General features: G+C 34.9%; 2 protein-coding genes across 7 annotated transcripts in view; both read left to right on the forward strand.

Annotated features, from left to right (window-relative positions):
• The window catches only part of LOC143471259 (diacylglycerol kinase zeta-like), a 29,879-nt gene extending 28,737 nt beyond the window's left edge, over nt 1–1,142 (forward strand). For all 5 annotated transcript variants that reach the window (XM_076969678.1, XM_076969687.1, XM_076969700.1 and 2 more), the window contains one exon: nt 114–1,142. In XM_076969678.1, the coding sequence (XP_076825793.1) occupies nt 114–236 (123 nt within the window). In that variant the 3' untranslated portion in view covers nt 237–1,142. The remainder of the gene's footprint in view (nt 1–113) is intronic.
• A 4,965-nt stretch (nt 1,143–6,107) lies between these two features.
• LOC143453444 (mitochondrial glutamate carrier 1-like) lies at nt 6,108–17,320 on the forward strand. Of its 2 annotated transcripts, XM_076954784.1 has the most exons (9): nt 6,108–6,235; nt 8,156–8,284; nt 10,029–10,084; nt 10,173–10,321; nt 11,022–11,094; nt 13,330–13,426; nt 13,500–13,654; nt 16,025–16,094; nt 16,343–17,320. In XM_076954784.1, exons 1-9 carry the CDS (start codon nt 6,204–6,206, stop codon nt 16,494–16,496), a joined length of 915 nt encoding a protein of 304 aa, XP_076810899.1. In that variant the 5' UTR covers nt 6,108–6,203; the 3' UTR covers nt 16,497–17,320. The 2 variants fall into 2 exon arrangements, with proteins under 2 accessions (XP_076810899.1, XP_076810903.1); XM_076954788.1 differs by lacking the exons at nt 6,108–6,235; nt 8,156–8,284 and adding an exon at nt 8,304–9,713.
• The last annotated feature ends 841 nt before the right edge of the window (nt 17,321–18,161 follow it).

The raw sequence follows: 18,161 nt of genomic DNA on the forward strand, positions 1-18,161 counted from the left end.
ATTCGTTGTGCATTAAACATCGCTATTTTTTTAATGCATTCTCTCGGTCATAACACTAACTTCAAACTCCTTTTATCGTTGTAAACATTCTTGATAATTTTTTTGTTTTGTAGAGTAAAAATGCCATCGATCGTGCCAGACAGGCCGACGTTTCTTCCCTTGTAACCTACCTGGTGTCAGCACAACGATCACAACAAAAAGACGTGATGCAGAGTTGTCAAGAAACGGATTTATGACCTTTATTTGCACAATTTTGACATGCTGTTAACGAATTCTTCAAAACTATTTTATGCTAATCGTTACAGTTTAAGAATTAATACTTGGGTTCGTATTTGGTGCACTGTTTTAGAGTGTAATGTAAAGTAGTTCTTTGCTGTGAATTTTATATCGCAGCATTCCTGACTTTCTGATGTGTACTTCGCTTTATGACAAGGTACATACATAACTTACTTTACGGTTACCGCAATGGGTTAAGAAATTCCTGACCAAGGAATTGATACGAAATGTGTTCATCATTGTGAAACGCTGCACAATTACAGCTAAATTGGACTAATTAGGTTAATAGCGTTTTTTGCACAGTATTTAGAAGATCGTTCTTGCAAATGGCATTATGTATTTATCAGCATCACCCTTCAACGTTTTTGTCTGGCGCTTGCGTTATACCAGACAGCAAACTTTATTTTTCAAGCCGTTGCTTTTTGCTTGTAGCTTTCCAGTGTTTAGTTTTTCGTCCACTTCAGTAATTCATATCAATACTTGTTGTCTTGCAGCAGCACACAGTTAGTTATGTCTTAACTCTTAACTTTGCAGCTGTTTCACCTCTTTCTGATATAAACTCGGCAGTAAGCTAACTGTTTTTCTAGAAGGATTGCGATTTGGATCTGATTTTGTAACGAATATGTCCTTAAAATTTGCTACTTCGTGCACTTTACTTTTCACTACTACCACCTGTTCTCTTTCACGATATTGCTGCCATCCCAATACTGAGATTTTATGAACGCTCGTTTTCGCTATGGTAATCTACATTGTGTCACTTTGTTGTTATATGAGCTGTAATAGTTGACTGAGTGCAGTATCGTGCAATATGTGGGTACAATTATTTACAAGTATCATGATTACATTACTGGTTTCATTTTCGCTAAGTAACGTCTACCGGTATTCATACAGGTCAGCTTTATCAATGTTTGTTTCTCCAGCCCACTTACATGGCGGAATATGATATCAGAAATTATCAATTCCATAAGGATGTAGGCTACTGTATAAGAATAAAGTACGAGTCCAGCAATAGCCTACACTCTCTAAAAAGTTATACCTAATAGTGCGTCTGTAAATAGGGATGACGGGTTATTATGCTTAGCCTATGCTTATATTTTTTTTAAATTTCATTCTGCAGTATGTAAAGAACACAAGCTTTTAGAACATAACACGTAGCCTGTTCGAAAAACAGTTTACTCAATGTCCAGTTTTAGTTGCAACTTTCTCCAAAAACAAGATGCAGAGCTGAATCCTAGGCTTAATTGGAAACGATTTCTCAAACTTTTGGAGGTAGGGGAAGGCCTGGAAAGGTGCCCCACAAAAATTTAATTCGCTATAAATGAAAGCGTACTTTATAGAATGAAATGAAATCAATGTTGTATGACGAGTTTGTTGCTAAGTTAATTGACGTGGCTTACTCTACTTTCTTCTAGTGAAAGGTAATTCAAGAATTTTGTGTTTCGCAAATATGGCCTAGTGTAAATACTTTGGTTTCAAGTTGGACCACCACCTTTGGTAGATTGTGTCACAAAAAAAAACAGGTTGTCTTTTTTGCCACATATTCGTATGTTTACAGCTACACTTATGTCCAGAAACACGTAATATTAACGATTTTCTTTTACTTTTATTGTCGGATTTGCGTTTGTTAATATCTTTTTTCAATTCAATGCAAAATCACCTTTCTAGCTTACTTTTCTATTAAAAATGCTTAAGGAAAAGTTTTATTAATTTATATAACGAAATATTTAAACCAGTTGAAAAATATTAAAAACGTAACATAACATCGAAAAAATACTTACACGAGAAACTAGCCTATGTAGTTTAATTAACACTGCACAGACGTTCTATAGGCTAAAATATTTGTAGAAATTTCCAACTGTAAATATTTTTTAAAAACATGTGAAATCAATAGCCTATAAATTAAACTAAAAGCTAACACTAATTTTTATATATATAGGCAGCACCGAGTTATTAACGTCCAATGTTATAAAATTGTTCTTAAAACAAACTTTTGTGAAACAAGTAACTTACTGTATTACCATAGGGCATAGGCTATAGCCAAAGTAGTTTAATACTCAGTGATGAAACGTATGGCCTTTCAATTTTTCGTTTGATGCGTTATTGTGGTTAATATTAGAATAGTGAGTAAATTTAGATTGGTGTCAACCAGCTCTTTATTAATAAATATTTAGGGATTTTGAGCTTACATAATTTTTGTAATGCTCAATACCCGATCTTCTTCGTCGAATGTTCTTACTGTAGAAGACAATTTCTAAAAATTGTGCTCTTTTCGAACTAGAGGCTTTTTACTAAGGGCAATTGTTTGTTATTTTTTTTAGTCAACAATAACCACGTTGTGAAAACATAGGCGTTAATATTGCATTCAAGCATGTGTGCACCATGTCCCACTAAAAATTGATCAACACCCAATTTAAATCCTTTGCATGATGTAACGGAAAAATGTAGCCTATGGCTACAACATTTTCTTTACCATGTCAATTTAATCCAATCAATCAACGACCAAAACGTCAGTGAAAGTGAACCAACAGGTGACATGGTTGAAAGTTGAACCAGTCTTCCTGATTTTCTCATGTTTAGTAGAGTCCTCTCTATTAAAATCCTAAATAATAGTAAATACAAGGGTAAAATGCGGTACATATTACATTAGACCAGGGGTGTCAAACTCAATCGCACCAGGGGCCGAAACTCAAAACTTATTTAATACCGCGAGCCGTAAGGATAAAACTTGATTGAACGCTTCATGACACGAGTACATGAATTGGAACAGGCAGCGAAACAACACCAAATTTTTGATATTTTTGACGATTTTTGACTGGTCTATTTTTGATTATTCTTCTCTTACATCATTATGTTTCATTCATCTCCTTGCAAAAGCATTAAAGAATTAACAAACAATAAAGAAAAAAGCAGCCTTAATTACAAGTGTTAGAATAAATCGGTTTATTCTATCGTATGGTGGGGCAACTGCTGTGGTGCTGTATTGTGCGATTTGTTATAATCTTGTTTCTTGCTTGAAAAAAGTAAGTTATACTGTACAATGACCGCGCGGTCCGGAAATAGTTCAATGTATAAAATAACATTGCGATCCAAGTTTTATTGTACAGCAGGCCGGATGTGGCCCGCGGGCCGGGAGTTTGACACGTATGCATGAGAGTTAGACCATCGGCGATCGCGACCATATCACTTCTAAAGTAAATTACGCTTAACAAGACCCATAAACTCAGTGGGGTCCTTGGTATGTTTTACTGAGTCAGGTAACGAATTACAAAGTTTTGCGCCAAAAAATTTCAGGGATTGTTTGGTTGGTATTATTTGTACAAAAAGGCAGCAGGACATTATTTTACCTCTTGTACCTATGGAATGGCACTGAGTACTTATTCCCAGAACATTATTAGTAATTGGTAGTAATTAAGACCCAATTTAAATGTTTATGTGTGATTGCGTATAGGTTTTTAGTAAAAATAAATTTTTCGACAACAGTATAGGATTGCAGAAAGCTTTCAAGCTTTTTGTCATAATACTATTCATAAATTTGTTGCGTGGTCGCTGGATTCGATTCATTGAGGTAATTTGCCCATGGTTCTAAACAGGGATACAATATCTAACAATTCTAACCTATGTGGTTTTATAAGAGAATGATACATGGCAAGCAGGCATTCATAATTTAAAATGGTTTAATTTTTATGATTATATCTGAATTCATTTCAGTTTTTTAGCACAAATTTTACACGGTCTTTCCAAGATACGTTTTTCCGGAAACTGTGGCAAAAACAAGAATGTTTTACCAATTTATGTACTCATTGTACTGTTATCTGTGACATTCCCTTGCTGAAAATAAACAATACTTGAATACCTGCTAGGCTGCTACTAATCACCTACACTTGGACATGTATTCCATCCAAAACGCGTTAGTTAGCCTACCACTACTACTATGATTAGTTTAGCCATACGTGTCAGAATTCGCTTCTTTCAACGTGTTCGTAAATTGCGAACACGTTCACAATTCACAAATGCGTAAGTAAGATATTTTGCCTGGCCGTAAGGGTCATAATAACGCCTTGGTATATTACATACATTTTTTATACTAAACCATAAGAATGCACATTTACACAATTGAACTAAGCTTATGCTTTCCCAAAGCAGTATACACACACGCTCATTCACATAATCAAGTGCGTCCACCACAAATTTGAAAATCAAGTGCATTCACCACAAACTTTTAAATTTGTGATACAGTAGTGTTGTTTCTTCCATTTTTGAAAGTGTTAATATTGTACAAAGTATGAAATATGGAATGTAAGATTTTTGCGATACAATAGAAAATTTTGCAGGGTATGGAATATGGATTATGGAATATTTCTATTCCTTTCCAAAGCATGCCCTGCTCAAAAGCGCCAAGCTAAAACCGTGCATTGTGCAAGCAAAAGTTTCGTAAGCTTCTTACCGGCGTTTTTCACGGTTCGCTGATGAAACCATGGTTTAATTGCAGGCTGATTCTTGAAGGACATCACAGGCTACAGCCGTGTACTTAGGTTAGTGAGCGGCTGAGCGACTTGTTTGTCGGTACGATGTGTTCGCAACTTGGCATGGCCCCATCACATTAATGCTCATATGCTTTTAAAGTTGAATGTTGTGTTGGCTTACATGTTTGTACGTCATGCGATATAAATATCTATATAAGCTACCGCTACGGAATAGGCTAATAGTGTTGCTTTTTGTTGAAGTTTTGCGGATTTGTTTAATTATAGGCTAACTGATGGAAGGAAGGTAGTGTCAAAATGGTTTAATAGAAGAATGTGAATTAATCATTTGAATAATTAATGGTTTAAGATTTACTGCAGTGGTCTTTAAACTTCAAAGAATTAAGAATGTAGAAGCAAAATTCCAGTGTGCAGTTGTGTAAGGAAGCAGCCGGTGTGCACCGCAGTTCAAGGCCCAAACACAAGCGGCGTTTGTGGTGGGCCAGGTGTGGCCTCTTACAAGGCACTGTGTGTTGATAAGCTGCACAACGTTTTTTTTCCATATGGGGCTAGGCTTGCAAAAATGCGGCATTTGTTTGATACCTCGTGGTGCTACCAGTATAGTGCCCTTGAGAAAAGCATTAATGATACTCGATGAGCCTTGATCCTGTGTAGTTGTCCTGATAAACAGTTCCAAGTTCGGGCAATATAATATAACATTAAAAACAACAAATGAAAGGTGTATTAACCAGAATTTGCACAACAGCTGTCTCGATAACTCTGGCTCCAGAGTTTAAGTTGAAGAAAAACTTGCCTCGGTCTTAGGATGAAGATAATAATACTTAATTGAGCATCCATAGATGTTTAAAATAAATTAGTAATGCATCCAAAAAGACTTTATTCTATTTTATTTATTCTAAAATGTTTAAAATTTGCAGTACCTCCTCGGCCTAAAACATCATTCTGAAGAGAATTTTGTGTTTTGTTAGGGAATTTCTTAAGTCATAAATGTGAGAATATAATGCTTAAATGTATGCATTGCGTGCATATTTTAGGTATATATATCTAATTATTTAGTCATGTATGTTTTATATGCATTAATTAATTATCATTGTTATGTATATATACTATAATTTCTCATTATCCCCCACAGTTTTGCAGGTAATAATATATTTGGGTTCAACTGTGTTTTTTTTTCACAATTTTTCACAGTTTTAAGTCACTTTGTATTTGATTAATCCATTGGAGTTTTATTTCATGGCCTATCGACTTTATTTATACTTAAAATGATATTACTTCATAGTATGAGTTATAGTATCAAAGCCAATATTGCCATGTAATGTAAGTTGCTTATTCCTACAATCTTTTTGCAGGTTATAGAATTATATTCAAAAATTTAACTATTTTAAATAGTATAGGCAAATCTGGGAACGGGAAAATTTATTGCTGACATAATTTGTGTATTCAATGGCATACAAATCACTGGAAAATGAACTTTTGTGAGTATAAATTTTTGTACCATAAATTGCAGTAATAAAACTATATACTGTTGATATGATCACTCGGTATTAGTCAGGGTGCGATGCTTATGGTATACATGCCAAAATCAGTAACAAGCACACCAATGATGTGCCATCTGCAATCTTTAAATAAGGGCTCAGCTCTGGTATTCTGGTTGATAACAATATCTACTGAATAGGTAGATTCGGTGAAAAATTTATTGGTCAAGAGACTTAGGCTACCTTGCAGATTTCATAAATACAGTAGAATTCGCCTATAGTGACTTTGGCTATAGTGACACTTCGCCTATAGTGACACCTGTTGCAAAGTCCCGTTTGCAAACCAAATTTTTTGCGTAGAAATGACTTCGCCTATAGTGACTTCGTGTATAAGAACACTTTGCTTACAATGACACCACATTTCTGTCCCTTAGGCTCAAAAATTTCCATATAAGGACACTCGTTAGTTTGTAATGCAATAATATATACTTTATCCTTGCGCAAGCAAGATAATAGAAAAGGTTTATGAGCAGGCTTCATAATTGTGATGTAATAAAAGCTTAGGCTACTGGATTTTGTATAGGATACTTTCGGATTTTTTCAAAAAGTAACTTTATTTGATGTGTTGATTGTAATAAACGGCTTGTTTTATTTGTTTACTGGTTTGGGTTTGTACACAGTATATTCTGACAGTAGCCTATTGTAGGCCTATAGTTTTGTATTGTACCATAGTGAAGTAGCTGATTCAACAATCGCTATGTACAGTAGAACTTGCATATAATGGACACGTATATAACGGATAACCGTATACAACAGACTGATTCTCCAGTCCCTTTGAGGAAAACAATGAAAAATACCTTGCATATAACGGATATCGCATATAACGGACGAATTTCGCTGGTCCCGACTGGTCCGTTATATGCGAGTTTTACTGTAGTCATCTGCGGCCATTTCACCTTGACTTTGTCTATAGCAGTGGTTCTCAACCTGTGGTATGCGTACCACTAGCGGTACGCGAGAGCGTTTTAAGTGGTACCGCGTACCGCTGAACATGATTTTCGATGTGCTGTGAGTAATGTGTTGCCCCGGATAGACAAGTTTGTGCAGAAGAAACAGTTGCATCTATCAAATTAAATTGTGTTCTCTTGCTATTCATTGGTGTTATGGTATAGTAATAACGGTAATAACTAATAAATACCGGTACATTTGAGTAAAATAAGTCATTCAGGAGCCAGGTGGTACGCAGTGTAGTAAAAAAAACGAATAAGTGGTACGCGATCGCAAAAATTTTGAGAAACACTGGTCTATACTCTATAGTGACACTTCGCTTATAGTGACACTTTTTCCGCGGTCCCTTCAGGTGTCACTATAGGCGAATTCTACTGTATCTTAAATAAGGTTTAAATAGGTTCTTTTTTGTTATGTGTTTCTATTTGCTGACATTACCTGATGTATATATGGTATATGTAGGTTGAAAGCCCAAAAATTAAACAAGCTAAACTTGCTGTGGGTTGACAGCTTTGACATCAATTCACCAAATAAGCAAACAGTCAAATGTAAATTAGACCAAACACACAACACAATATAGTCATCCTTTTACTTGGGAAAAGCATTTTAAATAGATAGTTGTGACTTTACAATTATGTACATGCTTATTTAGTTTAAAATTGCCTTACAAAAATCTATACTACTAATTTATTTTACATCATACTGCCTCAGACATGTACCTATAATTTATGTAAATTAGGCCGCCATATGTTTGAAAACATTGAGAATTTTTAATGTAAAGTTGTTCGTATGGATCAAGGTTGTGAGTAGAAAGCTTTTATTTACCATAATTGTATAATTGCATCTGAGTTGTTAAAATGTTACCAGTTGCTGTATGTTATGTTATAAACTGTGAAACAAATTTTTATACAGTATAGCATCCTGTATTAATGGTGGAATAGCGGGGCTGACAGGCGTTGCGTGTACATTTCCTATTGATCTTGCAAAAACTCGCTTACAAAATCAGCCAGTTGTAAATGGAAGAAAAATGTATAATGGACTGTAAGTTGATCTTTTAGCAATTTATATTTTAGTACTTTCGTAGTTTTTAAATTTTGGGATTGTGAAGGTTGATACAGGTTTTTACTGGTAGTATTGCTAGCCAATTTTTAGGCTATTATGTTATGTGTTATTATAATTTTTAGAATGTTTTTTGCAGCATTTATGTACATATCTGCTAGTGTCCTATATGCTGTAGATGTTATGACTAATTTACTAATTGATCATATGCATAATCCAACTGACATTAAATTTGTTTAGTTTTATTTAAATATTGGAAATCAGATGAAAATTTTTGCATGGTTACAAATGCGGCACAATAACTTGCATTGGCATGTACTGGTATGTCATAATTTCTTAGAATTGTCCATCAAATCTTGAAGATGGCTGTTTTCTTGGTTGTACTTGCGGTACATTTTAACAAGTACTAATTTCTTGCAATAAGGTCTATTGTTATCAGAATTAAGACTGCAGTATCCAGTAACCCGTAAAATATATGTACGTTAAATTAGTAAATTGGTTTTATAATTTATCAATATAATTTATTGATTTTTATAATTGAAATATTAAAATTTTATTTGAAAACATGCTTACAATTTGATACAAATATTGGCTGAATCCTAAAATACTACCTCCATCAACAACTAAGGCAGATAATAAAATTTTGTTTACTTGACTCAAAATTTAATTTCAACTTGATCTATTAAATTATTTTTCGATATATTTTGGGCAAATTGATGTGGCAATTATGCTTTCTGTCCAAACAAAAAAAGCAATTTTAAGCTGACAAATTTGCATCAATTTTTTTTCAATAATTTTAACTATTCAGAAATAATTTAATAAAATTATGTCAATCAACGAAGATAAAAACTATTTTTCAATTTAGTTTGTTCGGCTGTATACTTATGTGATGAAATAATACTTACACTTCATTCTAGCTACTACTAACGGTAGTATGTTCATATTTATGCTAAAGCTAAATGGCATAAATAACATACCTTTCAAATCTTTTGGTATTAGTAGTGAAAAGCATGCTGTGAGCCTAAAGTTTTTGATTTCCAACCATAATATAGTTCTCAATCACATTTAGAATGCTCACACAGTTCAGTGAGCATTTTTAACTGCCTTGTATGTCTTGCCAAATTTAATAATTGCCCCATGGTGAATTCATTTTTGCTTTTAATTTCAGTTCTAATCATGGCACCTCTATGTCATTAGGATCTACCGTAGGTCTAGCAAATATTTCATGAATTTACTTTTTCAGAATGTTATCCGAAGATTGGATGTGATGAACCCTCAAGGGTTCAGAACGCCACCGGTTCGTTGTCCACACATCTTTTGTTAGTTTATTGTATTGTGATTAAAATAATCTGCAGTACCTCAAATTCCCCTCTGCTCATTTAAAGGTTTGAATGATGGTTGCCTACCAAAGGTGAACTCTCTAATGCAGTAGTATTGTCAGATCATTGGTATTTTTGCGATGCTGTTATAATTACCAAATCGTCTCGAAACTTGAAGTTATAGTGCATTTTAATGATTTTTGGTGTATCATTTTGCTATCGTATGTTTTGTACATTCATTGTAATTCTTAAAAGTTATGAAATTTATTTCGAAACGCTTTCTTGTGATACGATCTTTTATTGATGACATTGCGTTTTACGTTTTTTAAGGGTCACCATATGCCACTGTGTACATCAATAGTATAAGGATATTCGTGAGTAATATTACTTATATTTTTAATTTGTAGGTATGACTGCATTAAGACAGTTTTGCGAAATGAAGGATTACGTGGCCTTTATCAAGGTATACTACTAACACCTTACTTTTTTCAAGCAAAGATGTGGTACTATGACAAATAAACGTTTGCATCTTAAGCCGTCCTTCTTTGCAGGATCATTGCCCAATCTTGCTTTGATTATTCCGGAAAAAACAATTAAACTAGTTGCCAACGATTGCTTCAGAAATTATCTGAGTGACGATGGGAGGAAAATTTCAGTCGCCAATCAGCTTATCGCCGGCGCGGGGGCGGGTTGTTGTCAGGTTAGTCCTGATGTGGCATAAATTTCCAATATTCCGCTTAGGGCGATGATAGTTTGAAATTGTGGGTAGATTTATTGCTTATTAGTGGCATTTGAAGCATTGCCCATATTATATTATTTGCGGAGAAATTCTATTTCATCGATGTGCACTTGTCACTTTGGTCACAACCAAGTGCGAGAGCTTGTTTTAAGTAGCTATTTTTCATGCTTATACAGTAGAACCAACATAAACAACTAATAACGCACTGCAGTTTATCGATATTTGGAGAACTCCTGTAAGTAACAACATATATAATTGGGGTTGTGTACATTTTTATTGAAGGACATATCCTTTGCAATGTTAGTTTTTCTTTCATACAAATCTATTATGCCCAGTTATACTTTTACCTTCCTTACCGCGTTGTGCCTGGTCGATAATACACTACGGTTGCCATATTTAATTACGCTCAGACTGGGTGGTAAAAAGCTCTTAAATTAGAAATGTATCGATTGGACACAACCAACGTTTCCACAAGAAGTTCAATCATATGCGCAGTAGCTTGCAAGAGCTTTGATAATTGCTTTTAAAGCTGATCTGAAGTAAATATGACGTCATGCGAAAGCTAATCCAAAGTATGTGACGTAACATTTTTATTATAGCATGGCATGAGATTGCGGTGTTGTATAGTCAGATCATTTTAGCGATTTGTTTTGTATATTAGGTTATCATCACTTCTCCAATGGAAATGATGAAAATTTACGGCCAAGATGCTGGAAGAATTAGTGCATTATCAGGTGACTTCAAAATTTGCCTTTAAAGTGAGCGGCAAGTTCAAAAACAAGTTGATCTTGTATGAAATAACACTACTCACTGAATATTCTGGCAAAATAGTCCTGAAAAACAATTCATGCTATGGTAATTATAAGCAAAAGAAAACCGCAAAATTGTCCGTGATTGTGACGTAGATTTGGGCTCTTGTGATGTAATGGGTAATCACATACAACATTCATAAATTTAACAGTAGGCGTACCTACTATCACGTATGTATCTGTTACAGTAGCGGCCAATATCTTGGTAGGCGAGGCAATCAGTACGGTACCGGTTTGACGGGTAGCCTATGTGGTCCAAATGATACGGTAACTTCACGGACGCATATGATTGGGCTATCGGATTTTTTATGTTTAAAACAATTGTAACTTATTCAATTCCAATGCTTTACGTTGCTAATTTCTTCACATGATGCCTAATTGAACATGGCTAAACTACTATCCTATACTTTTGACTTCAGGTGACTACTACATACGGAAAGCAACAGCAGCAGCATGTTGTCAAGCAACTTGCCTAATCTATGACATAACAAGAGCTTTGAGCTACGTCACAATGAAAGCCAAAAACTGAGACGTTTTGCGATTTTCTTTTGCCGATAACTACCTAACCACGAATTGTTTTACCAGAATGTTCATTTAATAGTTTTCTTTCAAATAAGACAAACTTGTTTTTGGATTTGCCCCTCACTTTAAATATTGGGACGTTAGAAAATTTCAGTGAATAAAACGTCATAAGATGCTGTTTACTAAAATAAAAAAGGAAGAAACCTCGTTAAATCGAGTTTAGTAAATTTCGTTGTGGTCAATTTCATTTGTTTTGTTAAGAAGAATTAGACAGTTTGCACATTGTTTTTCTAATGTTTCTTTTTATTGGAATGAACGTATACCTATAGCATAAACTATACTTGTGACTTTTATAAAAATGTATGCTTTCGGTGTATGCAAGTAACTTATACAGTAGTTAATGTAATACTGTAAATTGTGAAATTTTACATCAAAATTTTCACATCTTTTTGACCTTGTTGAGCTATATTGGAGTAAGATTTAAAGTACTATTACTGTGGTCCATGGCGGTGTGATGCAAAAAATCAGTACAGCGCGGTTTAATTAATTATTGTTGATTCTATTTTTATTAATAACCGCTTCCATCAACTGACTCAACATGTTTTTGGCGCCCTTCTCTGGCAGGAAAATGGCTTCGCAAGCTTTAATAAATGTGGCTGGACTAAGTTTTCCAAAATAACCTTAGCTACTAAACTACAAGACCAAACCACAGTCGCCAATTAAACTTTTTTAATTAACTATACTTTAACTGCCTGTATCGGTGTGTGTATGAATTACAATTTGAAATTAGTATTCTCGGTTTCATTAACTTGCATGTCCACTTTAAAATGTTATTCTTACTAAAGATGCACATTCTAGATCAGGGGCGGGCAACTTCTTCGGTCGGCGGGCCTGATATGAGAAAATGAAGTACTTGGCGGGCCGGATTCCTGAATAGATTAGAACGCAGCTTTGTCTTATTAATGTTCATGGTCGAAAATGTTTGCTCACAAATGTATGTAGACCCGAACAGAACAAGTAGATTCATGGCCATCTTTCTCAGGTTGGCAAACTTGGACTTATTCAGTGACGCAATACAGGGATTGCGGCAGAATTTGGCCGCAGGTCACATTATCATGTAAGACCGGAAACTGTCTGCGGGCCGCTCAAAATCCCGTTGCGGGCCGGATCCGGCCCGCGGGCCGTATGTTGCCCGCCCCTGTTCTAGATCCTAATCTAGAATTACGTATCCTTGAGAACAGAATCTCGAGAGATTCAAATCCAATTTTCCAAATTTTTTCAGAACCTCAAGAATCGGTTTTAGTGTATTATTTAATGCTTTCATTGTCGCTTTTTATTTCATATTGCAAAACTAGGCACGGCTGGAGCTAAAATTGTTTAAGTTTCAAACTATTCTAGAGTATTATTCATAATACTGGATTTGGATACTATTCTACAATAGGATAGTCAAGTATTTTTCATTTTACATTTCTCACTCTTAACCACAATTTAGTTTTTGCTATGACACGAAGTTTCTCATTCGCTATGGAACGAAGTTTTAGTGCTTTTTTCTAAGCATGATCTATTGTGTTATGTGTACACTCAGTGTACAGCTCCACTATAATGCTGTATTGTATAATACTGTGCCAATCTGTATAGGTGGATCGGTTGCCACTGTTGAGCCAGCGTATAAAATAGTTTGGAGAAAATTTGGTGTGTTCGGCTTCTACAAAGGCGTACGAGCAACTTTGCTAAGGTGAGAGCGACTGCTTTGTGCCATTATCTTATATATATCTGCAAAGGCGTTACTGATATTGAATATTTTTCAGAGATATCCCTTTTTCAATGATATATTTCCCGCTGTTTTTCTATTTGAATAATCTTGGCTTCGATGATCTTTCCACACGCGCTCCGTTTCATGTTACCCTTGTTTCTGCCATCATAGCCGCTGGTGTTGCCGCCATGACCGTCATGCCAGCTGACGGTAAGCGCATTTTTTAGCTAACTTTCCATTTTGTGTAGTGTGTGGACATACAGGCAAAGTGTAATCTTCATAATAGTGACTTAGTGACTAGAAGAACTTTAAATTTAGATGAAAAAAGTGAAATCAACCAGGGTCTGTTTGCACGCTTGAAACAAATATATTTCACAGTCTATATACCTATAAGCATCATCACTTTTACTCAAATTCACTTTTTTCATTTAGCTTATGTTATAGTGCAACTTGCTAACCCAGTGGTCGTTTGTCTCTATACTGACCGCTGTTTGAAGGGTTGATCCACGGTTACAATAAACGCTTAAATGTTAGATGTACAAGTTTTGCTATTTATGTTGTAATCAACGCTATGATAAATAATCTATGATATCTATGTTGTAATCAGCAACGGATTTTGTAGTCAAACGTTATCGCACTTCCGAGATAAGCTTTTAGAACGGTAGTTATAACCGTTATTTCACGTGCCTTCCAGACAAGGGTGTTTGCTATACTCTTTCAAAAAAATACAATCAAGGAAATAAAAAAAATGAGATTAAAGCATTTAGATTTGCATAAATTCATCCAAAATTTTATATTCACAATTGACTTACAACATTGATTGGTTGATGTTAGCTCGGTAGTGGTTCGAGGGTTGGCCTCTAAATAAATGCGACTTGTTTCCCGTGTTCGATACCGAGTTGCGCTATACTATAGTAATTCTCTTGGGCAAGGCATTAACGGCACTTGCTCCTGTTTACTGGGCCTGGTGGACAGTTCTAAATTCTGGCAATACTAAAAAACAAACAAATGAGTGACTTGCACAAAGATTAGCCCGGTAACCGGGGCTCGAGTGATGCGGAAACATCGCCTGCTTTACCTCGTGCAAAGACTTTCTATCTTCAGTCTCAGGATAAAGATTATATCATGCCATAGCATGTTGATCCACAACAAGTCAAAACAGATTTAGGTTAGGTTTACATGTTACAATGTTATAACGTTTTTACAAGAAACTGTGAAAAATAACTTCGAACGTACGGTTTTTGCTGATAAAATATTAACAGGGTGGCAGACAAATTTATATCTTTGTATGAAAAAAGGCCTGCAAGAAATAGTCGCCCTGATTGATTGTAATCGGTCTCTTCAAGTTCGAGTTTACAAGCTTTCGTTGGAATACCGTACTTCTCACTGTTTCCTTCCCGTTCCATGAATTTTTCATGTCAATATCGTGCGTCAATATATTGCGTTAATTCTGCATACCGTTACTAGTACCGTCACCTTTCGGAGATGTTTACAAGACGTATATCTAAATATAAAATTTAGTTACATTTCAAAAAAATTCAAATTATCAGCATATTTTTGAAATTTTGCTTATGTGGAGCGTGATGACGTAGAAATGTATTTGTAACTCTGCTGTTTATCTTTACGTATTCTACGACACTACGTGAATGCGCCATGGAACTTATTTCCAAAAATTCACAAACCAGAAACTTATTTTATCTGCATTTTTACTTAAATTCGTGATTGAAACCGGAATGGGTCAATTTAGCACGGCCTATAAGCGTTTTCTTGAATTGACTGACCCGCAAAATTTATGTAAGTTTGTCTAAATAATGCTTTCTTAAATTTTTTGGATTTATTTCTGATTTTCTCACATTACAAAACCTTTGCGATTTTAAATGGTCAAATTTGTTTGGTTTGCTGCAAAACTTTGCGACCTTCCATGATGGTTATGCAAATTTTGAAAGTTTCTGTGGCCCAAAAAGTTTGGGAGTCGCTGCTTTGATGAAAATTTAAGTCGATTTTATGTCATCGCTCTCATACCTTCATTAAAACTGCTAATTTTTCAGTTAACCTTTTTTGCCACAATGTTGTTGTTGCCTGAGTATCAGTACTAATATGAGTAACATTTTCGGTTGTCAAAAGGTAAATTTCCCTGTTATGCCAGCCATTGTGAGTACTTTCGAGCAGCTACCTATATGTCGTTGTTGTGTATACAATATACATCATACATGCAAATTGTAATAAATCCTCAAGCTAATTATGTCGTGATTGACATAGTCGATTTGCGCGACACTCCCATTTTCCTGGCGAGTTGTCGATGCGCAATTACTTTAGAAACATGTTTAATTAACTTCAAAACGTATATATGACATCAACACAATGTTATCATCTTTCAGAATATGAAAAACGTTTTATGTTCGTGATTTGCTTATGTAGTGAAATTAGGCCAAATATTTCGTCTAGTTCGTAATGTAAAACGTCATCACACTGGTAATAAGTTGTTGCCCCATTCTACTCGGTTCTCTGTTTAATCGTGATTGATGATTATGTTATACTGGGGATAATTGTTTGTCATTAATTACGTTTTCTTGTTTTTAGTGGTAAAAACTCGTCTTCAGTCGATCCATCACACAACAAGGAACTACAATGGAATCCTTGATTGCTTCCGGTAAGACTATATCAACAAAGAATTGATTTTGATAGTTAAAAAAAAAAAAAACAAACAAAAGCAAGATTGACGCATTACAATTAGGTTTGAAAATCCATACGAAATTACTTACAAAGCAAACAGTTAACAACGCAGTCGAGTTCACAGTTTGGTTAGATTTGATTTTGTACTGCTAATATTAGCTGATAAAACAGCAATTTATGTGCATTTTGTGCTATCATATTCTTTACCGAAAAATTTTATTACAGACAAATGTATAAAGAAGAAGGTCTTCGAACATTTATGCGAGGCGCACAAGCCAGGGCTGTTGCGATAGCGCCACTGTTTGGTATCGCACAAACTGTTTACCATCTAGGAGTGGGAGAAGCATTCCTGGGGATTCCACAGCTACGCCCTGTTTGATCTATCCCATACCTATTCCTTCATAGATGTCGTATTTTTCTTCAATGCTTGTTTTGTTACGTTTTTAAGCTCCTATTTGTGTCTAAAGCATTGGTGTTTGGGCTTGATTCTTGGCTTGTCTATAACAGATACTTAACGTACTGCAATATATATTTTAACTCGTTTTTGTTTTCGCTCTCATTCGGTATTTAATCTGTTTATCTTTCTATCAAGTTATACTCAAATTTACAATCGCAAGTTTTCGTTTGTTATCAGATCTTCTGTAGTAAGTAGATTCCTGTGAATTTAGTTAAGCTATGATTCAGTTTACTCCTGTTGTATGTGTTTTTTTGCCAAATTACTTCTGGGTTGGGCAAATAATGTCGTGTGCCTCTGGTTCATTTAAATTCCGAACATGACTGTGAAATCTTGCTGTGTTCGATCTGTGCAATAACTCCCGCAACTAATCTGCTTAATGGGCTATTTTGTAGACGGTGAGTCGACTTGTGTTGCAAATGGGCTATCAGCCGAATGATCCGAAACATTGATGTTCAACAAGCCAATTTTCATAAATTAATGAAACCCCTGTTCGCTTGCTGCTGGTGTCTTGGACATGCTTTGCATAAATAATTTGTAGAACTTCAGTGAAGACTTTTGCTTTGCTGGTGCTTATGAAATGCGAAAATTTTCCAAGGAAAACTCATCCTATTTATTGATTATAGCTGCTTAATTTTTCAAAGTTTCTAAAATCTGCTGCAAACGTAATCTCTTTAGTGTTTACTTTGTATGTCGCAAATGCTTTTAGTCATTTCTTTGGCCAAGGTAATAAAAAGATGGTACCTTTATTTTGACCACTATTTCCACGATTTCGTCTTAACAAATTAGTAGTCAACATGCTGTTGAAAATTAAAACATCCTCTAAAAGGCTGGACGGAATTCAAAGTAATGCTCTTTCGGGATTTCTAATTATTTCTGGTTTGGTACATTCGCTCTTTATCCAGTGGCCTTATTTATCATCATAAATTTGACTTGAGTTTATAAATGAATTTGAATTTATAACGGCAGTATATGGCCGATGTGTAGGTCTGGATTATGTTACAGTAATAGCGATAAGCTTCAGTAACTCACAAGTTTTTTTGAAGCATTGATAGTGTTAACAGCAATTACAATATGCAATAATGAATCGGATGTACAGTATCAATGTTTCCCTAATTGGGTAATGGCAATAAAGTGGGAGCGTCTATCGAGAAATACCTACATACAATTGGCCCAAACCCGCCTCAATAAAACCTTGCCATTCAAGTGTTGCAACTGTTCAGCAAAAAAGTTCATTCAAGAGGCACAAACAAAATATTTTATTACAATGCAACAGTCAAAAAATTTTTTCTAATCAAACTCTGGAATGTTCTGCCCAGAACCAATGAAAGTAATAAACAATCAATAAAATAATGTGGCTGGTGTAGAAGCTATACCAATCTATTTCTTTTAGTGTTTGTCTGTATTCTATCCATATCTTTTGTTAATAGGCTTGTAGCTTATGGGTTAACAGCTTCTTTGAACTTATAAAACTGCCACGTTTTTTGTTCTATTTTGACAAGTTTCAATCATTTCGACTGCACAAAACTCATTTTGGGAAAAACTATTTGTCTTTTGATATTATGAAAGGAAACATCTAACGCATTATCG

The sequence above is a fragment of the Clavelina lepadiformis genome, chromosome 1 (genome assembly GCF_947623445.1).
Source record: "Clavelina lepadiformis chromosome 1, kaClaLepa1.1, whole genome shotgun sequence".
NCBI lineage: Eukaryota > Metazoa > Chordata > Ascidiacea > Aplousobranchia > Clavelinidae > Clavelina > Clavelina lepadiformis.

Bases quoted from the DNA above. Each gene is read 5' to 3' on its own strand.
- LOC143453444 (XM_076954784.1), top strand. From the start codon at position 6,204: ATGGCATACAAATCACTGGAAAATGAACTTTT. The intron at 6,236-8,155 runs GTGAGTATAAAT...ATTTTTATACAG, and splicing joins TCACTGGAAAATGAACTTTT to TATAGCATCCTGTATTAATG. The intron at 8,285-10,028 runs GTAAGTTGATCT...TTTAATTTGTAG, and splicing joins AGAAAAATGTATAATGGACT to GTATGACTGCATTAAGACAG.